The 26,851-nt window shown below is 41.9% G+C and overlaps 1 protein-coding gene across 3 annotated transcripts in view; it reads left to right on the forward strand.

The window, feature by feature from the left end:
- The window catches only part of LOC127573753 (transmembrane channel-like protein 5), a 101,011-nt gene that overhangs the window by 17,232 nt on the left and 56,928 nt on the right, over positions 1-26,851 (forward strand). For all 3 annotated transcript variants that reach the window (XM_052022245.1, XM_052022244.1, XM_052022246.1), the window contains 4 exons: positions 7,875-8,068; positions 13,577-13,711; positions 22,917-23,033; positions 23,185-23,287. In XM_052022245.1, coding sequence (XP_051878205.1) covers positions 7,875-8,068; positions 13,577-13,711; positions 22,917-23,033; positions 23,185-23,287 — 549 coding nt within the window. The remainder of the gene's footprint in view (positions 1-7,874; positions 8,069-13,576; positions 13,712-22,916; positions 23,034-23,184; positions 23,288-26,851) is intronic.

Consider the following 26,851-nt stretch of genomic DNA (forward strand, 5'->3'; position numbering starts at 1 on the left):
ATATCACTGGGCCAGAATTTTCTGACAGTGCTGGAAAAGCCTGAACTTTTGCAGGCCCCCAAGTTTCAGCCTTAGCTCCAAAGCAGACTCGGTCCTCAACAGCGAGGCCCAAGCAAGCAGAAGAGCATTTAATGCATAAGTACCATCATAGTGGGAGCAGAGTGATTAGGTGACTATCAAACCAATGGAAAATCTCTGGCATTCAGAAATGTTGGAAAACTATTAAAGAGTAAATCAAACTATTAATTTAAATAACTAAATACAAGAACCATTAGAAACATTTAATCAAGACAAATGAGCTACTATCCTGTTCTCTCGCAGATGTTCCACTTCTTTCAAATATGCAGCTGTTATTTCTGCACCTGGGCTAATCTAGCACAGGTTCAACATACAGGTTCCCCAATTGAAGTGCTGGGAATTGGCACAGCTTTGCATTTCAATGATATCAGAGAGCAGTCAGGAAATTGCTGGTGAATAATGGCTGGCAAGTTTGGTCACCTTTCTCTAGAAATCCCAAATGGTCGTACATACATGAAGGACTCTGAGTAGTTCTCTGCAAAATTTGTCCCAATGTATGCAAATTATCATTAGATCCGCCTAGACACAAAAAAAATTCTGCTGTCTGTAGGCCCTCTCTGAACCATAAGCATTTCAACTCGTATGAAGGGCAGAAGCAAATCCAACAAGGAGATAACTAGGTAGGGGCAAGAATGATGTTGGTCTTGGTCAGTCTGTGGAGTAGGGAGTTGTTCTCCTGGTCCTTAATTCTTCATAAAATATTTTGAAAATTCTTGACCCTTCTTGACTTCCTTTGGTCCCCATAAGTAGCATTGCCTAAGCTGTTCAAGGTCCATTTGTGACTGATTAGAAGTGGCCTTAACTCCCCTGCATTGGCCATGGATCTCAGTTCTCCTGCCTGGTTATTGTTGCGCTCAATTTATACAGTAAATAAAATAATATTAAATTTAGATTGCTATAGCTCTTATTCTTTTAATTTTAGTGGAATGCAAACATAATGAAAGATAAAAATATTCCTCTGAAAGTATTTCTTCTTTAATGATAATTAAACTTAATTGGATTAAGTGGATTATTTCCTTCCAGTACATAAAATAATCAAGTTTATTATTATATGCACAAGTATGGTGAGGTGCAGGCACAATGGAAAAACTTGCTTGCAGCAGCACCACAGGCATGTAGATTCAGACAACCAGTATTCTGCAGATGCATATCTTTGCAGTGGAACAATTTTTTTCAAACAATTTTAATACCAATTTAAATTTAAAAAAATGAATCACAAATAAGCAGCAGGAAATGTTTGCATTGTTCTGGAAACAAACTCCAGAATTTACATGATAGAGCTTCCCTTGAGTAGTAAATTTATTTCCATATAGTTATCTAATACTTCAAACAAATGATTAGCAGGAAATATCAGTGAAAATTAAGCTCAAATTTAACTTTGATTTGAAAGAGGTATGCAAGGGCCTATTTTATGACAGGCAGAATAGTACTCAGAAGTATATATGTATCTTTTATGTGAAGTTCTGTAATTTAAACCCATAGCTACAAGAAGGATGAGTGGATTTTGATGTATTTTTGTTTTAGTATTTTTATAGCATATAGAACAGTGCAGACTTGAGGGATCATATTTTCTTTAGAAAAAGCATAGCAAGAATGCTGAAGTTCTAAGATTTGTGATTTATATACCCTAGAGTTATATACTAATTAATCAGGTTATTAAAGTGGAGAGATCCTTGAAAAGATTATGTGCAAATGTGTCGATGTTCCTTTAAAATATGTCCCTGGTATGAAGTGTGCTTGTGAACATAGATGAAAGGAGTTAAAAATTCAGTTGAATCAAGTTCTGTTAGTTGACCCCTCAGAGAAGATAGAGCTCTAAATTGCTAAGAGGATCTTAAAAGTATGAGCCTGTTTAATTTAGAGGAAATGTTAAGGTTGATGCGGGTTTTAAGAGAATAGCAGACATAAAAACAGAATGCGGGAAACACTCAGTGGTTCAGGCAACATCTATAGAAAGAAACGGAGTTAACGTTTCAGGTCGAAGACTCTTCATCAGAATAGAGATGAAAATTTTTTTAAAAAGTTTAGTTTTTAGTTGCAATGAGCTGAGGTGGGGGAGAGAATACAGAAGATCTTGTGAATGTAAGTAATGCATTTTACGCAACTGGTATTGGTAAATTTATGGTAACTGATAGTGGATCAGCCAAAGCTAGCTTCAACACAAAATAAGAATGTAAGAACAGAAAAGAATAAAAGGAAGTGTGGGTCATTCATCCCCTTATGCCTGTTCCTCCATTCAATGAGATTATTGCTGATCTTTTCCCTCAGCACCACTTTCCTGAAATACTCCCACATTCCCTGATTCCTTTAAAATCTATTTCTCAGATTTGGAGGTCCATAATTTTCCCCATCTCTTATCATGTCTTTGTTGGATTAATGTAAACCTCTGAAGAAAGATAAAATGTCAAGACGTGGGTCAAGGCAGTGAGATTTGCACATGGGCAGGCATTCCACATAGATGTGATGGTCAGGTCAGGTCAGATGAGGTGACTGTCGTAGTGAGCTAAAGGAAGAAAAGTGCCCCCAGTTCTGCCAGAAGAAACATTTCAAGGAGTTTCTCATCCTTGAAGCAGATTGATAATATCTGGATCGTTGGAAGGATCTCCGTTATGGTCACATCATTAGGCAAAGCCATATCTATACTTTCTCCCATTTCTCCGGGGTTTCCACTCATGCCACAGCAGGAAGTCTGAAGAAATCTTATCAAGATATTTAGCAGTTATCTTTCTATTTTTGAACAAAGCAGAAAATACTGGAGTAGAATTTCCTGGGGTGAGAGATCAAAATAAGCCTCCAAGAAGCAATTTAAATGGCCACTTGTACTTTTGCCTTGACTTCTACCAACATTCTGCTGAAGTGATGGTTAGAAGGTCTTCTTGGAGGATGCAAACATACCCGTGGATCTGTGAACTAAAAGATACAGGAATCTACCATTTCTTGAACCAGACCTTTGGGAAATATATCCATTTATCCAATTAACACAACACTCAAGTAAATCCAGGACTACCTGAATAAATAATTCAAGAAAATGCAACAATAATTGAGGTTAGTTTCAATATTAAAGGCTTCTCACTTCAGTGGGAAACCAGCAATATATGCTTTTGTTTCACTTCAGCTAAAGCATTTTCTCTGAATCATGCCCATTCGTATCAGACTATAAAAAGAGCATTTACTTGCAGGTTTATATTTTTGTGTAATATTCACCTTGTGTTGATAAACTAGATCAATGCATTTGGAAGTAAAACAATGGCTGATTTTTTTTTAAAAGGGTAAAGATCAAAACTTACTAAGTAACTTGTGTGCCCAGATTAATATGATAAGTAGTTTATAAATTGCTTCTTGTGTCTTTTACTTTATGAACAGATTTAGTACTGGGCCCAACATCTTTCATTCTATTTAGGACAAAAGCAGTGTAGTTTCAGTATATAAAATCTGAGCCAAATCAAATTTTCCAAAGTCGATTGTTCAAAAATACTTGGCAATTCTGAATGGTAGCTAATATAATTCTGACACAAAGAATGGTTAATTACTAGGATATGGTGGTTGAGCTTATTTACCTGACCTTTGTAAGTAAAATTCCTGCAGAAAAACACCATCAACCACAAATACCAGGCAATGGTCAGTGTGGAACATTCTGAAGGCTCTGCAGGAGAAAAAGACAGTAGATCCTGTGGGATGGATCCTATCAAAGTCATTTTGCAGAATGCCTTATTGCCAGAATTGTCAAACAAACACCAAGACCTCAGTTAGCTGGTAACGAGAGGGACCCTCTCCATTTGATCCTTCATGTAGGGCTTCAGTCTGATTGCATGCTGTCCTCAAGATGGCTGTGGTGAGGATGAGATGATTGTCAGCCTCCTTGTGGGCTGTGCATTTGCCTTGAAGGGCTAGAAAGGGGTGCAGCAGTCCTCATCAAGATTTGTCCTAGGTGGCTGCGTAACACAGGACTCTGCACTCTACGGGCGATTCCCAGGGAAGCATATTGAAACGGACATCAACAGCTGCTGGAAGATTATCAACTCATTGACAGATTGGCCTACTGAAACTTGTTGGTCTTCCAGTGTAAGCAGATGTGAGCAAGCAAATGCTGCCAACTGGTAGATTCCAAGGTGCAGCAGTACATGCTGAGGGGACACCCTGAGGCTCAGTGCAGCCACTGCAAAGGCTCTGCAGGGAAGGATGACAGTGTAAGGTCCATTGCCAATCAACACAGAGGCTCGTCACTGTCTAACAGTCCCTCAAGTAATTGACAAATCCTTTGTTTAAGGAGGAAGCATGAGTGGTGTTGACACGTGGTGGCAGAATGTATTGACTTGATGATACAATGAATGTAGAGAAAGATGTGTCTTGATTGTACATAATATGAATAAAGTAAGTTTTTAGTAAAAATGTATCAGTTCACAACTTCTGTTTAAAATGTCTTCTTTGATGTGATCATTTGGAAAAATTATTTCATGATCATGCTGTTCAGAAAGTTAGCTGCAAACTCTCAACTGTTTCAGGCTAGAAACTCTTTTTGTACCCACTCTCTGTCATATCATCCTTTGTGGGCAGACCAAATAAATAGAGAACAGGACCATTAGGAAATGAACTTTATTTTTGGAAAAAAAAAGCAACTTATACTACTAGCGATTATGGCGCTAGCTGACTGCATGATCCCATCCAAAAGTGCAACTTGATATAATTTTTGTCAGTCTTATTCTACTGCTTATCCTTTAACTATTGTCAGGTTCAACTTCTTCATTGTCTGTGCTTTTATGCTGCATTTTTGGATTTTCAACTTTAATGTTAACTCTGAATAGAGACTTTTCCTGGAGGTTTGATCATGATAACATGTCCTCTACAAATGTTATTACATTTTATTGGAAAGCTGGGATCATTTTTTTTTGCAAGGTGTTGAGGCAGCAGCCAATTTGTGGCAAAGTCCAAGAAGCAGGAGACCATTTGATACCAGGCATAAAGGAGAAACCAGGGGCTGTGGAAGAATGGGAAAGCAGTTTTGAGAATTTGGTGGTGGTAGATAGGCAGAATGGAATTAAAGGTGGAAGAAGCTGTGTAAGCAACAGGAACTTCCAAAGCTGCATTGGTGAATTGATAACATTCAGATAGCAAAAGGTATTTACTTTTAGTTATCATCTCCCTCTCTGTCCCTCTCCCCGTTATGTCTCTGTCTCATTTTGTCTCTACCAATGTTCCCTAAGCACCAAGGTCTCTGTTTAGACCATATACGTAAATTTCTGGAATGGGACTTGACTGCACAATCCCCTAACTTAGAGATACGGAGTGCCACCACTGAGCCAACTGTTTTAATTTTGAAGGAATATTAAGTCTTTGCTAATGTCATGTGTCAATATATCATTTTTATTTTTCACTCAGTCAAACTTGATGGGCAAGTGTAATAAAAAGTCCCCAGCGTTGATCAGTGACAATACTTCTTCAGGAGTTTTCTCATTTTAAGCAGATTTGAGAGGAAGGTTTCGGACCAAATATATCACATACATTTTCATAACAGAATGCCTGCAGGAACCAAAACACATTTAACTGCATAACTTATTGGATCGTATGTCATTGGGCCCAGATTTGTCAAATGGTACTTGCTGCACACAGTCACCATTTGGATTCCTCATTGCCCTGTCTTTACCTGATTTGGATCATTAAGGTGCAACATGCTAGCCAGTCCCAATGCAGGGTTTTGACCTGAAACGTCAACATTTCCTTTCTTTCCCACAGATGCTGCATGACCCGCTGAGTTCTTCCAGCAGATTGTTTGTTGCTCCAGATTCCAGCATCTGCAGTCACTTGTGTCCCTCTAGCCAACACTGACTTGGACCAGATCAGAGAGGCCCTGCTTAGCACAGGGTCTTGTGTAGAATGTGTTCTAGTTTGTCCAAGTAACCCGATTAATCACACATATTAAGCTTCTGAGGAAAGTTTTGACCAATGGTAAAGCCATGCCCCAGAAATGCTGACAGTCATTCAGAATGCTTCGCATTGTTCTTAACCATTCAGGAGCAACCAAAAACTATTAAAAATTCAACAATTAAAACATTTTTGAAGACCCTTAAAACCAATTAACAATACTCAACTAATTTAAAATATTAACTCAGCCACAAATAAATTGGAAAAACAGTACCTACCCTTTTCTACACAGTTGTAAAATCTCTATTCACATGAGAGGGCTCAGATCCTGCACGATGTCTAACCTGGTGTTGGATCTGTGAGCAAACAAATTTACACTTCTCCAATGGACTGTGCTTGGCTGTTGGCAAGTTCTAGGTTTCTGCATTTGAATTTGTGTGTGCTTAAGTCCAAACTTGCCATGGAACTACTGCTATTCACCAACGATATTTGACCCTACATTACGCTGTTTGCCATAGAAGGATAATGATTATACCAGACATTTTAATCAATTGTGCATATTGTCAAACAGTGCTAAATGTTGTACATTGTATATAGATGTGAATAGATACTATAATGATCTTAGTCAATTTAGCCCTGAAAGCGTTGCTCCACATTTTATTTCATTAGAACGTGATGAAATCCCTGCAGTGCATTTGTTGTTATTGTTAACAATAGGCAGCCTAAAATATAGAATTTTCAATCATTCAGAGAGAAGCAGAATTTTAAAAAGTACATATCCAGTGATGTCATGGAGTATTCCACATATTCTTCCCTTCGTTGTGTCACTACCTTTCCCCAGTGCACAAAACATTGAAATCTGAAAGCACTATATGTCTAGTCAAGAACAATATTTTACTAACCCCCATAACAACACTGAGTTACTGCTGACAAGACAATCAAGCTTCTTGCCTCTACTGTACACTTCTTCTGTGCTAGCAAGGCAAAAAATGTAGAAATACCCTGTAAGAGTGATACGTAGTATAATGAATGATTGCAAATTATAAGTCAGTAACCTAATAGGGAAGTTCAAGTGACATTCTATATAACGAGAATTAAAAATTGGCTTGAGCATCAATTAAATTATGGCTTCAACATTTCCCTGCTCTGTAATTATTTAAAATGAGTATGACTTGTATTCCTTATGTAGTTGTTAGTCTTCTCAGTCTTGTGTGAGGTAAAGCTGTGTACATGTTTCACAATGGTAATTATTTTTTAAAGTAGGGATTGTTAAGGAATGACTTTCCTGCTTAAGAAATAAAATGTCTCTTGTCTCTTGTAATTGATAGCTACTAAATACAGATTGATAGAAGCTAAGATAACATTGAAATGTTGATGCTGTTTCTGAGGTGATTTTTTTAAGAACTCATATGGTTAACCTAATGAGCATGATATTCACAAAAGAATTCTCTGGTGTTTGTTTTATAATTATTGTAGTCTTGAGGGAAATCAAGGAATAATGTTTGCTTATTGCCCAACATACAACGCTCTGCAGGAGAAGCATAAAATTTTATATTTCTACTTTATAGGTTAACTTCACATTACTAAAAAAAACATGGATATATTTGAGTTAGAGAAGTTTAACAAATGGTAAATAGATTTTAGAAAATTAACCTTGCATAGGCAGAAGCATCTTGAAAAACGCAAAAACATTGGATATATATCTTGTATTCTATTTCATATAATTATTGTCATAAATAACATCTTCAAAACATGTTTAATGACGACCAGTTTGAATTCATTAATGTCTCTCAATTCACTATTAAGCTGGGACATCAGTACACATAAGCAAAGAACTTCAGATGATCCCAGAATCTAATATTCCAAAGCAAAATCCATACATTATGAATAATCAAGCAATGCAGCATTGCACTAGTTTTTGTTTTCTTCTGTTTTAGTTCACAGATGCGATCTTCTACATTCCGTACAACTTCATTGCCATCTTCCGACCAGGATCTGTATGATTCATCCAATGTTTGGAGAAATTGGGACCGGCCAGAGACTATACAAATGACAACAATTGGAAGAGAACACAGTGAATTAAGACCTCGACTCACTAATATGAATCCATATGAAAATAACACTGGATTTGGTATGTTTTACCATAGAACCATAGAACAATACAGCACAATACAGGCCCTTCAGCCCACCACGTTGTGCCGACTTTCAAGCCACTCCTAAGACTATCTAACCCCTTCCTCCCATATATCCCTCTGTCTTAAATTCCTCCATATGCTTATCTAACAATCTCTTGAACTTGCCCAACGTATCAGCCTCCACCACCACCCCTGGCAGCACATTCCATGCATCAACCACTCTCTGGGTGAAAAACCTCCCTCTGACATCTCCCTTGAACTTCCCACCCATTACCTTAAAGCCATGCCCTCTTGTATTGAGCATTGGTACCCCGGGAAAGAGGCGCTGGCTGTCGACTCTATCTATTCCTCTTAATATTTTGTATACCTCTATCATGTCTCCCCTCATCCTCCTCTCCAATGAGTAAAGCCCTAGCTCCCTTAGTCTCTCATCATAATCCATACTCTCTAAGCTAGGCAGCATCCTGGTAAATCTCTGCACCCTTTCCAATGCCTCCACATCCTTCCTATAATGAGGCGACCAGAACTGGACACAGTACTCTAAGTGTGGTCTAACCAGAGTTTTGTAAAGCTGCACCATCACTCGTGGCTCTTAAACTCAATCCCATGATTTATGAAAGCTAACATCCCATAAGCTTTCTTAACTACCCTATCCACCTGTGTGGCAACTTTCAGTGATCTGTGGATATGAACCCCCAGATCCCTCTGCTCCTCTACACTGCCCAGAATCCTGCCATTTACCTTGTACTCTGCCCTGGAGTTTGTCCTTCCAAAGCGTACCACCTCACACTTCTCCGGATTGAACTCCATCTGCCACTTGTCAACCCAGCTGTTCATTCTATCAATATCCCTCCGTAAGCTTCGACAGCCCTCCACGCTATCCACAGCACCACCGATCTTTGTGTCATCTGCAAACTTGCTAACCCACCCTTCCACCCCCTCATCCAAGTCATTAATAAATTTTCTGTATTACTTGGAGCTATTGTTTAGAATAGGAATTTTACTTTAAAATACTGATTTGTATTGAATGCATTTACTTCCTATTTTTATGAAACGCTCAATAGAATGAAATAGTGGCAATTCTGTATCATCTGTTATGTATGAGGTATTGGTCAAATGTGTTAATCAATGTTATTGAAAATTGCATATTGTTGTTTAATGACATCTGGACAAGAGACAATATGAGTCTCTTCAGTGGAAGTCTGAACTGCTGGCTGAATGAATAACAGATTCTTCACTTGATCTCAGGTTCCTTCATTATTCTCTGCCACGGTACTGAGTGTCTTAAAAAGAAAAGGTAGCAATTGCCAAAATAAATAAATAAATGATCGTTTAGAATTAGATAGAATAATCAAGCAAAAATACCAAACATTTTCTATTGTAGGCATGTTTTTAAAAATGAATATGAAACATTTTCAATTAAAATATCAAAACGGCAAATTAAGTCGCAGGTTTATAGTAGAAGAAAAGACCGTTTGATGTATCATGGCTACACTTTCTTTCAAAAAGAATCAAAACTAAAGCTCTGTCCTTTTAGATGTATTCTATGGCACATTCAAAAGGTTCCACCCCCCCCCCCAAAATGTTCAAGCGTACTCTGTTCCAGATGCTATCAACTATTAGGCTATGCAATTTTCTGGAACATTAATGTTTATATAATTGAATATTGCAATTAAATAATACATTAAAATAAAATTTGACTTATTGAGGACAACACTTAAGCCTTCCCACTTCCAACAACGTAGTGGTTTTAAATAATTGCAAGGTTTTTTTGCCTTAATTTGCATCAGACTTCTTGTCTGAGGTTATCAGTTTTGGCTCAATGGATTACTTTAACCATTTGAGCCAGTAACTTTGGCTGATATTTCAGTGCTGCAATGGCAGAGGTACCATCTTTCTGGTGAAATGTTAAACCAAGGTTGACACCTTCTTGGGTGAATGGAAAAAAAAACAGTTGTGGAATAGAGAAGTATAGTATTACCATCTGACAGGAGAGGGAAGGCCTGTTCACATTAAGGGTGAGGATCACACACACACTCTCTCTCTGTTTGTTCCAAGCATGGCATTTTATGTACATTTGGAGATAAGGTACAGCACCTTCACCAATATAAGACATTCAGATCACTTTTTGACCTATCCAAGACAAGAAGGCTGTTACTTCTGACTCTTTCCCAGCATGATTATAATGTGTAATGTGGACCCTGGCTTTAGACAGGATCCAATGGTCTCGTGTTTAAAGCATCCCTTTATTCAATTAAGGCCTTGGTTACCGTGGTGACGGCACTAGGAGCAAGTCCATTATCTCCAATTACCACATTCCTTCAGAGGCCTTCTGTGCCTGTTAACTCGTGCTCTGATAACTAACTATCCCCATCACCTGCCTTTTCTTGAGATGGAAAGTATACATCATTGCTTCCCAGAGTGTTGTCACAATTTACCTTTGTCTATGTACCCATATCATTAGGTTCTAACTTAGGCCCCTGGTTTTCATAGAGAAAGCCTTGGAGCTAACTCTGTTATCTTGCTGTACATTCACACAAATGCTGCTTTGCTCTTGTAGCCTCCTCAGGGCACTTCTAAGAGGACTTTACACTGGCCTGCTTATTTCTGAGCTTGTAAGTTCAATTGCACAGACAAGATCTGACTTGTTTTTTGGGGGAAAATGTTCTTTTGTCTGCACAGTGCCCTGCTTCAATACCACCACACATTTGAAATGAAAGCAGAGTATTCTCCCAATATCCATCTTAAGCAGGGAATCGCTCACACAAGTCCAAACTTGAGTTAAATTCATTGATTAATCTATCATTTGCTGGAGGGAGAGGGGCCCAAATGCATTATGGGTGTGGTCCACATATTCTCTCCAGTTCTGCAAAGCATGACATCTTTATGCACATTTAGAATAAAGTAAAACATTTTCATCTATGTACATCATTTATCACTTCTTGACTTAAACCAAGACAAGAAGATGTGTGATCAGTAGCTTCTGATATTACCTTCCCTGCACGTCATCATGTTCTGTACAAACCCTTGCCTTTGGTTAGGTCTGGTGGTCTCATGTCTAAAGCATCATTCTGTTCAGTTATAGGCTTTGGATGTTATAGTGATGGCATCTAGGGCAAGTCCATCATCTCTGATTAGCACATTCTTTTGGAGACCTATATCTTTTACTTAAGCTTTCTTAATTAATTATCCCTTTTGAAACGATAGGTATAAATCATTGTTGCCCAATATATTCTTGCTATATATTTTCATCTCTGTGCCCTGTTTCAGGTCTTTGTTTTTACTCAGACCCCTGATTAGCATTGCGGTAGCCTTTGTGGCTGCTTAGGTGATGTTCCTGCTGATGTGATCATGTTCTCATGGCAGGAGTATCTAAAACGAGGGTGTAGATTTAAAGTGGGATCTGAGGGGTAATCTGTTAAAGGGGATCTGAGGGGTAATTTTTTTTTACACAGAGTGGTTGATATCTGAAATGTGCTGTCAGAGGAGGTGGTGGAATCAGGTACAATTACTATGTTTACTAGACATTCAGACAGACACTTAAGTAGGCAAGGCATTAGAAGGATATGGTCCTAATGCTGGAAAATGGGATTAGTGTAGATGGGCAAAAGGCTAGCATGGACATGGTGGGCTGAAGGGCCCATCTCTGTGTTATAAGACTTTATGACATGGAGACAATTCTAGAGCTAGCTCTTTTATCTCTAAATATATCAGTACAGGAACTGTATGGTCACATAACTCCTTGTGGTTATCCCATACAGCCAGACTTGCTTGTTCCCCCACATAAACCAAGTCTTATGTGTGTGATGTGATAGAAATTCTCTTTTTTTTTCTTATTTCCTTGCAACATGGGAGGCTATTAAGCCCATCATGTCTATTCCAGCTCTCAGAGCAATCCCATCAGTCCTATTCTCTTCTTGCTTCCCATAACCTATTCTCTCTCACATATCCATCATCTTCCTGATATACATAGGTCATAATAAATGCTTTGTGGTATAATATGCAAGTTAACCATTCGTACTATTTCCTCTTGTTCACAATGTCCCACTTCAGTGCAAAACATACAAGTCCATCAATCAACATCACACGAAAAGTAGATTCTCTGGTCATATTATCTCATTGCTATTTGTAGGACATCTTTGTGCAGAGGCTACCTGCCATAACTTTCCTCATTGGTATTGGTTTATTATTGTCACTTGTACCAAGGTACAGTGGAAAAACTTGTCTTGCATACCGTTTATACAGATCAAATCATTACACAGTGCATTGAGGTGGTTCAGGGTAAAAACAATAACAGAATATAAAGTGTCACAGCTGTAGGGAAGTGCATTGCAGGTAGATAATAAGGTGCAAGGTCAAAGAAGGTAGATTGTGGGGTCAAGAGTCCATCTCATCTTACAAGGGAACTGTTCAATAGTCTTATCACCGTGGGATAGAAGCTGTCCTTGAGCCTGGTGGTATGTGCCCTCAGGCTCCTGTATCTTCTGTCTGACGGGAGAGGAGAGAAGAGAGGATGACCTGGGTGGGTGGGGTCTTTGATTATGCTGGCTGCTTCACCAAGGCAGCAAGAGGTATAGACAGAGTCCATGGAGGGAAGGCTGGTTTCCATGATGTGCTGGGCTGTGTTCACAACTCTCTGCAGTTTCTTGCAGTCCTGGGCAGAGCAGTTGCCATACCAAGCCACGATGCATCCAGATAGGATGCTTTCTGTGGTGCAAAGATAAAAGTTGGCGAGTGTCAAAGGGGACATGCCAAATTTGTTTAGCCTCCTGAGGAAGTAGAGGCACAACAAGGACAGGAAAAATTCTTCATTGACTGTGAAACATTTTGATAGGTCTGAACATTATGATGGGCTTTTCAATCCAAAACCACCTGTTATTAGTTTAAAGCTGTTACACCTCTGTCCTATCCTTACAAAATAACTTAAAATACTAAATGGTTAACAACTTCAGAATGGAATTATCAGCTCTTTTGGTCACAGGAAATCTGTTAATTATTGAAATAACCCCAACTGAACTTTAAGGAGATAAACAATTCACTCTCACAGCACCAAAGCGGTGGATTTCAATTTTAGAAATTAAATCCTTTGAGGTGGTTCCAAGTAAACAGACTATCAAATATAAGTTATATATATATTTTCATGATTCTGCCATTGATTAAGGAAGGCATTTTCAGGATTGTAATCACTGAAAGCTGTAGATGGGTTTCAGTCTCTAGATCAGCAATGTAAAAGCAACAATGGAAAAATTCCTGTATTCTGCCTAACAGCTCCCCTGATTATTCAATCACTGTATTGGTATTGGTTTATTATTGTCACTTGTACCGAGGTACAGTGAAAAGCTTGTCTTACAAACCGATGGTACAGGTCAATTCATTACACAGTGCAGTTACATTGAGTTGGTACAAAGTGCATTGATGTAGTACAGGTAAAAACAGAAACAGTACATTAAAGCATACGTTATGAAATTTTTACAAATGCTGTATTTGTTATTTCCATTGGATAGTTAATCCTGGATTTGAACCAATAACAGATGAATCTTATAGCTCTGCTTCATCAATGTATGACGGGCATAGCCAACAAGATCATTCATTCATTCCCGACCTTCACGGAAATGTTGACATTTCAAACCAAGAGTCAGGTAAGCATTATTTATTTTCATCTACCATGCACCTCTGTTCAACGTACACAACATGGCTCTAGGTCTCATTGCCCTCACCCACAGAAACTTACTTCACCAGTGGTCAAGTACTTAGATACACATGTGCATGCGTGCAGACAGTTTGAACAGATTTATGTAATGTCCACTGAATCTCAATGCTGTATCCCACAGCTACAATTTGTAGATTGGTTGCACATTAATGGATTGCTGGGACTTTGTACCTCTCTCTGCAACTGGATCCTCTACTTTCTCATTGGCAGACCTCAATCAGCGAGGTTTCACAACACTTCCTCCTTGTTGACTATCAACACAGGTGCACGTCAAGGCTGCCTGTTGAACCCCCTGCTCTACTCCATATACACACATGACTGTGTGGCTTAGCACAGCTCCAGTGCCATATACAAATTCACCAATGACAACACTATTGTTGGACGAATCACAGGTGGTGAAGCCAGCGTACAGGAGCAAGATTGGACACCTGGTTGAGTGATGTCACAACAACCTCTCGCTCAACGTCAATAAAACTAAAGGACTGATTATTGACTTCAGGAAGGGGAAGGAGGGCGAACATACGGGTGTCTGCATTGGGGGATTGGCGGTGGAGAGAGCCAGTAGCTTTAAATTCATGGGTGTTAACACATCGGATGACCTGTCCTGGGTCCAACACATAGATGCAATCACAAGGAAGGTGTGCCAGCGTCTTTACTTTCTTGGGTTAAGGAGCTTCCGCGTGTCACCGAACACTCTAACGAACTTCTACAGGCGTACTGTTGAAAGTATCCTGACTGGTTGCATGATGGTCTGGTACAGTAATTCAAATGCTCAGGAACATAATAAGTTGCAGAGAGTAGTGGACTCAGCCCAATACATCATGACCACATCCCTCCCCACCATCGGTAGTATCTACATGAGGCGCTGCCTCAGGAAGGCAACATCTATCGTCAAAGATCCCCACCATCTGAGCCATGCCATCTTCTTGCAGCAACTATTGGGCAGGATGTATAGAAGCATAAAGTCCCACACCACCAGCTTCAAGGACAGCTACTTCCCTTCAACCATTCAGCTCTTGAACCAACCTGCACAACCCTATTCACTATCTCAGTAGAGCAACACTGTGACCACTCTGACCACTTTGCACTACAATAGACTTTTTTTGTTCTAATTGTGTTCTGCCTTGTAAAAAAAAATTGTGAATAATGTATGTTTAATTTATGTTTGTCTTGTGAACGTTGTGTATATGATGCTATGTGCCTGTGATGCTGCTGCAAGTAAGTTTTTCATTGCACCTGTGCATCATGTACTTGTGCATTGGCAGTAAACTTGTCTTTGACTTTGATGCTGTACCAGAATCCATTGCTCCCTCAGTACTGCTATTGTCAGAGGGACTTTCACAAACAAAGTTCAGTTACATTCTGCTGGGCATATTACTGTGTCTCCGTGATCCTGGAGTAATTTGAGCACAGCTGAACATAAGGAACACTTTGAGAATATTGAAGCCATAAAATACAGAGCAGGAGACACATGCACACACAACGACTCTCCTGAGGGACAGGTTGCAGACACAGTGATTCTCACTAGGGTATGATGTCACAGATAACAGACATTGACTCTCACTGGGGTTTGGGTCTCACAGGTACTGACTTCCAGCAGTATCCAGCTCTACACACGAACTCTCATCGGGTGACAGATATGCAGACATTGACTATTTGGTACGGGTCTACAATACACCCGTTCTTGTGACTCCACATTTGCCTGTATTAGAATCCATTTGTTAGGCTCTGCACAGTCATTTAATCCATTAATTTCTCTTTGTAAATCTAATAAAGCTACAGAACCCAACGACGTAATCTACTCATAACGTACCCATGCATAGTGGACTACAGACTTTGTCCTTCATAGTGCAATGAAATAAAGCACATCTGATTTGATGTAGCGGCTGCTACCGCGATGCAAAAGTAAGACACTAGTCGATGAGTTGCAGAACAAAACTGATTTATTTTCTTGCCTTGCATGGGCCTTTTAAGAGGAACGGTTCCCGCTCACTGAAAACGGAAATGACATATGAGCTACGTCATGAAACTTTTCCCGCGCGCGGGTTCTCCCTGTCGCTCAGGGAAGACTAAGGCCCAGCGCCATCTTGGGCCTCGCCACTGCGACGATGCGCGACCCGGCCGCTGAGCCGATTCGCTTGCTCGGATGGTGAGTCACTACACAACCACACCACCCCCCCCAGGAACTGGTGATACGGTTCCCAAGGCTCGCGGGCTGTGCTAGCCATTGCTTAGGAGGTCGGCCTCTGTGTCACAGTGTTGGGACCTTGACCGGTTGTTGTAGATCTAAATGGGCCGGTTTGAGGCAGTCCGTCATGAAGACTTCTTCCTTGCCCCCAATGTCCAAAATAAAGGTGGACCCATTATTCCTGATGACCCAGAACGGCCCCTTGTATGGTCTTTTGCAACGGTGCCTGGGGTGTGCCCCTGCGAATGAAAACAAACTTACAGTCTCATAGTTCCTTGGGCTCACAGGATGGGGCTTGACCATGCCGCGAAGTGGGAATCGGTGCCAAGCTGCCGAGTCTCTCGCGCAGTCTTTCCAGGACTGCCACGGGTTGTTCCTCTTGCCCCCAAAGGGCGGGTATGAACTTCCCTGGGACGACCAGGGGCACACCGTACACGAGTTCAGCTGACAAAGCGTGGAGATCTTCCTTGGGGGCAGTGTGTATGCCGAGCAGGACCCAAGGCAGTTCGTCGACCCAGTTGGGACCTTTCAGGCAGGCCATCAGGGCTGATTTCAGATGGCGGTGGAAACGTTCTACCAACCTGTTTGATTGAGGGTGGTAGGCCGTGGTGGTGTGCAGCTGCGTCCCTAGCATGTTCGCTAATGCAGACCATAGGCTGGAGGTTAACTGGGCATCCCTGTCTGAAGTGACGTAGGCCGGAACACCAAAACGCAAGATCCAAGTTGTGAGCAGTGCCTGGGCGCAGGAATCAGTCGTGATGTCGGATAGAGGGGTTGCCTCTGGCCACCTCGTGAACCGGTCCACGATGGTAAAGAGGTACTGGGCTCCTCTTGAAATTGGCAGGGGACCAACGAGGTCGACGTGGATGTGGTCGAACCTTCTACGGGTAGGCTCGAACTGCTGCAGTGGGACCTTGGTATGTCGTTGGATTTTTGATGTCTGGCAGTGCGGACAAGTCCTGGCCCACTCACTGACCTGTTTGCACAGGCCGTGCCAGACGAACTTGCTGGCGACCAGTCGGACAGTTGATCTAATGGGCGGGTGCACCAACCCGTGTACCGAGTCGAAAACGCATTTCCGCCAGGCTGCAGGAACTATAGGGCGGGACTGACCTATTGCGACGTTGCAAAGGAGGGTCTGCTGACCTGGACCGACTAAGGAATCTTGGAGCTGCAGGCCAGAAACTGCGGTTCTGTAGCTAGGCAGCTCGTCGTCGGCTTGCTGTGCAACAGCCAGGGCCGCGTAGTCTACACCCAGGGACAGGCTGCGGATGGTCAGTCTGGAAAGCGCGTCAGCAACAACATTGTCCTTTCTGGAGACATGTTGGATATCCGTTGTGAATTCAGAAATGTAGGACAAATGTTGCTGCTGATGAGCTGACCAGGGATCGGAGACCTTGGAGAAGGCGAAAGACAAAGGCTTATGGTCAGTGAAAGCGGTGAAAGGCCTGCCTTCTAAAAAGTACTGGAAATGCCGGACCGCCAGGTACAGCACTAGAAGTTCCCCGATCAAAAGCGCTGTATTTCAGTTCGGGTGGTCTAAGGTGCCTGCTGAAAAATGCCAAGAGTTGCCAACGGCCTTCGATTAGTTGTTCCAGTACCCCACCAACTGCAGTGTTGGATGTGTTCACCATGAGGGCTGTTGGGACATCTGTCCTAGGGTGTACCAGCGTCGCAGCGTCTGCCAGGGTGTCCTTGGCCTTAACAAAGGCAGCTGCAGCCTTGTCGTTCCAGGCGATGTCCTTGCCCTTGCCAGACATCAGCGAGAACAAAGGGCGCATGATACGGGCTGCTGCAGGGATGAACCAATGGTAAAAGTTGACCATCCCCAGGAATTCTTCCAGGCCTTTGACCATGTTGGGATGGGCAAAATGGCAGATAGCATCTACCTTGGTGGGTAGGGGTGTTGCTTCTTCGCTGGTGATTCTGTGGCCGAGGAAATCGATAGAGTCAAGTCCGAATTGGCACTTGGCTGGGTTGATAGTGAGGCCGAAATCACTGAGACGGGATTACAGTTGGCAGAGGTGGGAAAGGTGTTCTTGGCAGTCATGGCTGGCGATTAGTATGTCATCTAAATAAATGAACATGAAGTCCAGGTCGCGGCCTACCGTGTCCATCAGCAGCTGGAAGGTCTGTGCGGCGTTCTTAAGGCCGAACAGCATTCGAAGGAATTCGAAGAGGCCGAATGGAGTGATGAGCGCAGTTTTGGGGATGTCGTCAAGGTGGACCAGGATTTGGTGGTATCCCCGGACAAGGTCCACCTTGGAGAAGATGTGGGCCCTGTGTAGGTTTGCCGTGAAGTCCTGGATGTGAGGGACAGGGTAGTGGTCTGGGGTGGTGGCGTCATTCAGCCTGCGGTAATCGCCGCAGGGCCTTCACCCGCCGGTGGCTTTGGGGACCATGTGCAGGGGGGATGCCCAGGGGCTGGCTGACCTGCAAATGATCCCCAGCTCCTCCATGTGGCAGAGCTCTTCCTTTGCCAGGCGGAGCTTGTCTGGAGGTAGTCGTCGTGCTCGGGCATGAAGGGATGGCCTTGTGCTAATGATGTGATGCCACACCCCATGTTGGGGCATCGAATTTGTAAACTGAGGTGCCAAAATCGATGGGAACTCGGCTAGGAGCTTGGTGAACTCGTTGCCAGACAGGGAAATGGGAGTCCAAGCACGGGGCTGGTAGGCTGGCTTCTCCCAGGGAGTAGGTTTGGAAAGTTCTGGAGTGCATTAGCCACTTCCCTCACAGGTTGACTAACAGGCTGTGGGCCCGAAGGAAATCGGCTCCCAGGAGTGGCTGGGCGACGGTGGCAAGGGTAAAGTTCCAGATAAAACGGCTGTCGCCGAATTGTAATTGAACTGTACGGGTACCAAAAGTTCGTATCGTTGTGCCGTTTGCAGTTTTGAGTGCGGGACCCTGTTGCCTGCTACGAGTGTCATGGCTGGTCGGGGGCAAAACACTGACCTCTGCTCCACTATCGATGAGGAAACGACACCCGGACTGCTTTTCCCAAACGGATAGGAGGCTGTGTTGGTGGCCAGCCGCCGTAGCCATCAGCAGTGGCTGGCCCTGGCGTTTCCCTGAAACTTGCAGGGTGGGCAGCATCAGCGGGCCTCCGCGCCCCACCTCTGATGGTAGAAACACAGCTGGTCGCCAGTGTCATTGTCTGTGTTTCTGGGGTGTGGTCGCTCGGTTGCTGGGACTGGTTTAGGTAGGCGTTGGGCCCGCGGTCTGGCGATTTGGCTGACGGACGACCCACTCTCACGTTTGGCCTTCCGCAGGACATCTGCCCAGGCGGCTACCTCATGTGGGTTGCTGAAATCGGCGTCGGCCAACAGCAGGTGAATGTCATCGGGTAGTTGTTCAAGGAAGGCCTGTTTGAACATCAAGCAGGGCTTGTGTCCCTCAGCCAAGGCCAGCATCTCATTCATCAGGGCCAATGGGGATCTGTCCCCCAGGCCGTCGAGATGGAAGAGGCCGAAGGTCCGAATAAGAAGGTCTTTGAAAGCCGGGTACATGCCTTCCTCCGGAGGAGACTGGATGAAGTCTCAGACCTGGGCAGCTGACTCCTGGTCCAGGGAGCTGACCACGTGGTAGTACCATGTAGAGTCGGAGGTGATCTGCCGAAGTTGGAATTGTGCTTCGGCCTGGTCGAACCAGATGCGGGGCCGAAGCATCCAAAAGGTGGGCAGCTTAAGTGCCACTGCATTGGCTGCTGTGTTGTCGTCCATTGTGTGGGTCCAAAATCCATTTGGACCGTCGGGGTCACCAATGTAGCGGCTGCTACCACGATGCGAAAGTAAGACACTAGTCGATGAGTTGCAGAACAAAACTGATTTATTTTCCCACCTTGCGTGGGCCTTTTAAGAGGAACGGTTCCCGCCCACTGAAAACGGAAATGACATATGCACTACGTCACCAAACTTTTCCCGTGCGCGGGTTCTCCCTGTCGCTCGGGGAAGACGAAGGCCCAGCGCCATCTTGGGCCTCGCCACTCCGACAACGCGGGACCCGACCACCAAGCCAGTTCGCTTGCTCGGACGGTGAGTCGCTACATTGGGACATAAAACTTCTGCAGTATATCTGCAATATAACAACGTGCATCATATCGAGGTTCCACTGTGCAATAGTATTAAATTGCATTGGTAATGGTTCGTGGAGTAAAGAATGTTGGCTCCTCTCTTCTCTTGAGTATCATGCATGTGACATCTGCCCTGAATGGTGTAATTTCCCCACAATTATTTATTCACAGTGCACTTTCCACATTGAGACAATTTGTTTCTGATATACATTTGCCCATTGGGATAGTTTTGCTAAAACTAATAATATGATGATCACTGACTCCAAGATGCTCTGCCATTCACACCTTTGATGGCTAACTAGGCTGAATCTTCAAAACAATCTCCTGTTTGCCCCCTTTCTTATTGTTTTCTGTACGTACTGATTTATGTTCTTTTGAATGCATTTCCATAAGTCAGGTCCTTGGTTAACCTTTACTCTGCTACTGCCTTGTTTGAAGTGAGGTGTACTCGCATACAATTAGTGCATCTCTGTAATTCTCCAAAAATGCATATCCCTCAGATGTTGTTTGTCGAGCTGTGTGGTTGTTGTTAAAGTCAAGTTTCTTGTTATCATGTACTTCCTACATGCTGCTTGTTACAGAGTGCCACTCCTGGAAAATGAGGTGTTGTTCCTCCAGTTTGCATTTGGACTTCTCCCGGCATTGGAGGAGGCCGAGGACTGACATATCAGTGATGGAGTGGGAGGGGGAGTTGAAGTGACTGACAACGGGGAGATGCAGATCACAGTTACGGATGGAGCGTACGTGTTCAATGAAACGGTCACCTATAAGATGGAACAACACCTCATTTTCCGTCTTGGGGCCTTATAGCCTAACGGGATGAACATCGAATTTTCCCACTTTAAGTAAACCAAAAGCCACCCCCACCCCACACCCCCCACACATTGCCTCTTCTTTTCTTCCCTTTCCTAGCCTATCTCTCTTCTTTCTCCTTGCTATTTTTTCTCTCCTTTTCCTCTCCTCCCCTTCCTCCATGCCACCTGCCTCCATACCTTTGACCCATCCCCTGGTGGATCTGCTCTCCCTTCCTTCGCACACCTGCCTATCACTATCTCGTACCTGCATCTACCTATCACCACCTTGTGCCCACTTTGTCCACCTATCACTGCTCTGTTTTTCCCCCCTACATATTAGGCTTCCCCTTTTCCTATCTTCAGCCCTGAAGAAGGGTCCTGACCCGAAATGTTGACCGTCTTTTCTCCATGGATGCTGCCTGACCTGCTGAGTTCCTCCATTATCTTATTATTTTTCATCTAAATTCCAGCACCTGCAGTCCTTTGTTTCTCCTGTACTTACCTGCAAAATTGTGGTGCTGTATTTAACAGGTGGAAACTTAATCGAAATTACTTAGAATGTACAGAGAATACATATGTTCCAGAGCCTTGTTTACTAGAATGTATTCATAATTTTTAACATTATTACTTCATTAGCTTGGGTACTATTTCAATTCTGAATATTATGTTGTGGTGCCCTGATTCTAGAACTTTTGTAATGTGTACTTTTAAACTTATTTATTAACTGATCCTTCTCTAGAATGCAGGGGAAGTTTTGAGGAAGTACCATGACAATTGGCTAGCTACTTATATTGTTTGTGTTATAAATCTGCTTACAAATTCGGATTTTCCTTTTGGCTTTTAAAAACAAATAATATAGCTAAAAGCTTGGAAAAATTGGATGCTTTTTTTCATTTTTGTTGATTACAATAAGCATTTTGGCATCGTGCTTGCAAATTATTATTATGAAGCTTAAGTCAACATAGAAAAAATTTACGTTAGAGGCCATTTTAGAAGAACATTACAATGGAAGAGTACGTTTTGATGGAAGTATCTGCTTGGAGTCTAGTCCAACTTGTGGAGAGCTAAGGAATAAATACAAAAAAGATATAGTGAGGAAGATGAGTCAAGGCAAAAAAGGAGTTGCTGTACAAGTAGAAAAATATGGTGAAAATGTTTTAACAGACGAACATGCTGAAAGTTTGTCAATGGTTAATGTAATTGAGCAAAATGATACACCAGAAAAGTTAACATTTTGCCAATGTTTCCAACAATTCTGGCAACTTTTTGTTGCAGTGGTCAGGTTTTTCTACCACTATTTTAAAGAAACTTATCCAGATTACAAATATACTGAAGCATTTAACTCTCAAGAAGATGTTCCTAAGAAACCAGATACAGTACAGGATGATGCATTAGAAAAGGTCACCACTACTACTCCAATAAGAACAGACAACATATCAAGAAATCAAGTAACACTAAATATCGATGAAGATACTTTGGCAACTCTGAACAAAATTAATGATGCACGTTGGAAAGGTAATGGTAGATTTCTGAGTGCTGACGCTTATTTTTCTAGTTATACGTTAAGGCTTAAGAAATTATTAGAATTAGAGAGTATCTACAATATAGCATGAGTGCCTCAATTATGTCACTGCCAATGATATGTTCATGTGCATTGAAAGGGACACTGACCTAGAACTTTAGGTTGCTTAAGGGAGGCATAATTGAGATGTATAACATTATGAAGAACCTAGAAAGAGTTAATAGGAAGATCCTGTTTCCCTTAGCTGGGGGGCAAAACCCAGGAAGCATGGATTTAAAAAGATTAAACAGTAGATATGCAAATAACTTTTTAACTCAGAGGGCTATAGGAATCTGGAATTTGCTGTCAAAAAGGGTGATAGAGGCTAGAACTCCCATCATGTTTAAAAGATATTTTGATATTTATTTGAGGAGCTGTGACCTCGGGGGTTGCAGACCAAGTTTCTCCAGATCACTTGTAAACTTTACACAATACATCAGGAAATGTAATCTTGATGGTCTGAAGTAAATAAAAGGAATCGATAGAATCATCTCTTATGATACAATGTGTTTTTATCAGCTGCAGCAAAAAGGCGTAGAAGCATTGGAACTGCAAAACGATTAGCATCCTTGGCTGGCTTGAGTTTTTCACAGTTTATAAAACCAGAACTGGAAATAAGTGAAGAAGAGAAAGAAGGTATGTAAAATGAGTCTAGGTAACACTCATCAAAAAAACTTGCTTCAATTGTGTAAATATCCCAAACTTGCATCACTAGAAGAAAAAAAAAGTGACAAGAACACGCAATCTGGTGAAAGGAAAGGAATAATCTTTATTTGATTACATGCAGAAAAGAGAGCGCTTGTTGCTGAACTGGTGACTTTATCACCCAATGAAAGAGCGAGGGCCATTCAAGAATTGACAGTGAGCATGGATGAGAAACGAGAGATAAGGTACAAGTCCTTCAAGATTGGTTTTTCAATACAACAGTATTCTGCTTGAATGAACTCCAGTAAGTTTTCTGTAAGCACACAGTATTTGATGGACTATTTCTAGTTGTTTATTTCTCCACTGCCTTAGTTATTCACAATTTTATGAAGCAGAAGGGATAGCATCTCGTCATGCAGCGAAAGAGATGCCTGCTAATAATATGATTGCAGTTTAAAACTTTTCAGTGGGCCATTATCATTCCTTGAAGAGTCTATAACATTTGTCAGTGGTTTTCTCACAAGTAGGATTGGCTTCATCCTCTTTTGGGGATTAATTCTGACAATGCAGGAGCATTATTGGTGCCCTTAAACACACATGTATAATTTTTAAGGGATATTGTTAAGTCACTTAACTGGTATTGTATTGGAACAGCAACTACAGATTTCTAACATGTAATTGATAACTCAGGACTTTTCTATTCTTGGAAGGAGAAATTATTGGCAGCTGTGGCAGTTGTAACAATTCCAGGCGAACCTTGTGCTCTTCAACCTAAAATAGCATATCTCAACTAGCGGAGACATGGCTTTTGAATAATCATCTCGTGGAAAGTTTAGTGTCCTGGACCATTAAAAATAATGACTGCCATTAGTTAAACAAAGGATGATGCTCAGCTGTGCACCATGGCCCTGCATAAAGAGAACAACCATTCACTAAAAATTGTACCTGGTTTTATGAATACAAGGATCTGCCCTGAATCAGTATGCTATAAAGTTTCCACTAGCAGCAAGTGTTGCTTTAGCTCCAAGGTGACTGCACTCATAAAAATGAAGTGGTAGTTTCCACCATGGAGTTGAACCTAAACATAAGTGCAATATGAATTTTTACTAACATTTTATTGAACTTTACAAGAACCTTGGTTAGACTGTACTTTGTGTACTTTCAACAAGTCTGGCCTTTGTATCATTAAAAAGGGAGAAATTTGTCATTGTTCAAGAGAGCTAAACTCTTTTGAAAACATTGACTGTCACCTTTACTCATCTGACATTTGGTTCCAATTTTTCCAATAGAACTAGATGTTAGGAGGCAAGTACAATTGGTGCTTGATGGTCTCACAGTAGTTAGTGCTAATGACCATAATTGATTTTAAACCTATGATGGCATTAACAAAGGTGCAAAAAATGACAAAATTGAGACCAGAACTGGAAGCTTATACCAATCAGGAAAGAGGAAAAGGTGTCAGTTGATAAGAGAATAGAGAGGAGCGACTTAAATGAAAGAGAAAACAAACTTGTTTTCTCTCTTTCTCAATTCTGATGAAGGGTCTCAGACCTGAAACATTAATTCTCTTTATCTTTCCATAATTGTGGCCTGACCTGCTGAGTGTTTCCAGCATTTTGTGGTTTTATTTCAAATTTTCAAGATCTACTGTTTTTTTATTTTCATTTGCAGAAGAGATCTTTAAGATTATGAAATGGTTTAAAAGGGTAGATTTTGAAGGGGGATGCTTCCACTTGAAGGTGAGAAGAAAATCAGGATACTAAATGCAAGGCTGTTACTAGTGAAACAGTAGGGAAGTCAGAAGAAAAATCTTAACCCGTGAGGTGGTTAGAACGTGGAACTCTCTACCACAGGGAGTGGTTGAGATGAAGAGTTGCATTTTACGGGGAAACTAGTTAAACACAAAAGGGAAAATGAAAAGATTTCTTATTGTAGTTAGATGAAGAATAGTGTGGAGCATAAATGCTAATTTCTGCTGTGCTCTAAAATACTTTCTCGGAAATTGTTAAGGTTAATAGCAGCCATTGTCTTGAATTATTCAAGGCAGTGACATCATTCTGAAGTTTACCATGCAGAAGAATTTGATTATAAAATATGAAATGCTAGAAATACTTAGCAAGTTAGGCAGTGTCTCTGAAGAAAGAAACAGAGATAGTCTTGACTTTTCATCATAAGTTCTGATGAGTTGATAACAATCACAGCCATGGGCTCGGGTACTGATACTGTGCATAATGTAGTGGCTGACTGAGAGGGAAGGGCTGCAAATGGTAAGACACTGGAAAATGCTCAAACACTCAAAGTCAAGCAGCATCTGCAGATAGATAAACAGTTTATGTTTCAGGTCGAAGATCTATCATTAGAACTGGGAAAGAGACAAAACAAGTTAGTTTTAAGTCACACATGTGTTCTGCTGCAGAGTTCTGAGGTGAGCATTTTGAAGAGACATTATACAGAAGATGGCTTTTGGGTTTGCACAAACAAGTGTCCGGTGCATCAGCATGCCTATCAGGAAGTCTGTGTGCTATGTTTAGGAGTGTAGAGGAGTCCAGCATACTTAGCTTGTAATGAGAATTCATACTTTTATTGTTGTAGCATTGAATATTGATGCCCAAAGAGATTTGTGGAATTGCACAGCAGTCCAGCAATTATACCGACTATCAGATTATTACGACTGTTGGGACATATAGGGTGGCAGTGGTTCCTTGGAGCAAAATCATCTCTCAAGTTTTGTCTTTTATCTACCGAAGCTTCTGCTGTTGCCTGAGAGCCAGCCAGCCCAGTCTGCTGTGGGATATGCTGAGGTGGTATGATCTGAGCTTTTGAGAGCTGCTTAAGGTGGTTCTCCAAGGTCTCTTCCACTGGAAGATGGCACCCTTCCCCTAGTTGCGTTGCAGCAATTGGGAAAATACTGTGAAAGAGCATGAAGATAAGATATTTATTTATTAGTCACATTTACATCGAAACACACAGTGAAATACGTCTTTTTGCATTGCTAAGAATGTGCTGGGGGCAGCCCGTAAGTGTCGCCACTCTTCCAGCAGCAGCGTAGCATGCCCACAGCTCCTAACCTGTACGTCTTTGGAATGTGGGAGGAAACCGGAGCACCCGGAGGAAACACACGCAGACACGGGGAGAACGTACAAACTCCTTACAGATAACAGCAGGAATTGAACCGAGGTCACTGGCCCTGTAATAGCATTATGCTAACCGCTATACTACCGTGCCATGCATAGAAAATAAGTACTTGACAAATGCATGAGGTTGAATGATTCTTTTCTGTGCAGTTCTCCATTATTTAATTTATAAACTTGCTTTGGGGATTATTTTGAATAACCTTTTTATTATTTCAGTGTGGCCAGAAAGGCACAATTAAGATCAACAGTGGTGTTGGGACTATTGATGAATGAGGAAGTGGGGTTCCTTTGCTGATTAGGTGTCATTTATGGACATGTCAGCAAGAAAAGGGTTGTGGAAACTGCTGCCTTACCTCAGCTTCCTCTTCCTTTCCCTTCTCCTCCTGCCCTTTTAATTTTCCATAGCTGTTCACCTATTGTTAGTGGGAAGAGATGTGCTAACATGATGGCAGAGTAGTGCAACATACAGCAGGCCATCAAAATTCTTGATTCATGCTTGGCTAAGTACTCAAGGGTACAGTCACCCTTTCACCCACTGGCAGAGTTGTCCTTGCCCTGGTTCTGAGGTTGCAATTACCTGGTGGCTAGAATGGGTAGCAGATTGCGGTGAGGACACCCTTATTGAAATGCAGGTATAACAATCTGTTCCTTGCCTATGTCCAGGGGAAAATGATT

The sequence above is a fragment of the Pristis pectinata genome, chromosome 8, assembly GCF_009764475.1.
Source record: "Pristis pectinata isolate sPriPec2 chromosome 8, sPriPec2.1.pri, whole genome shotgun sequence".
In the NCBI taxonomy this organism is placed as follows: Eukaryota; Metazoa; Chordata; class Chondrichthyes; order Rhinopristiformes; family Pristidae; genus Pristis; species Pristis pectinata.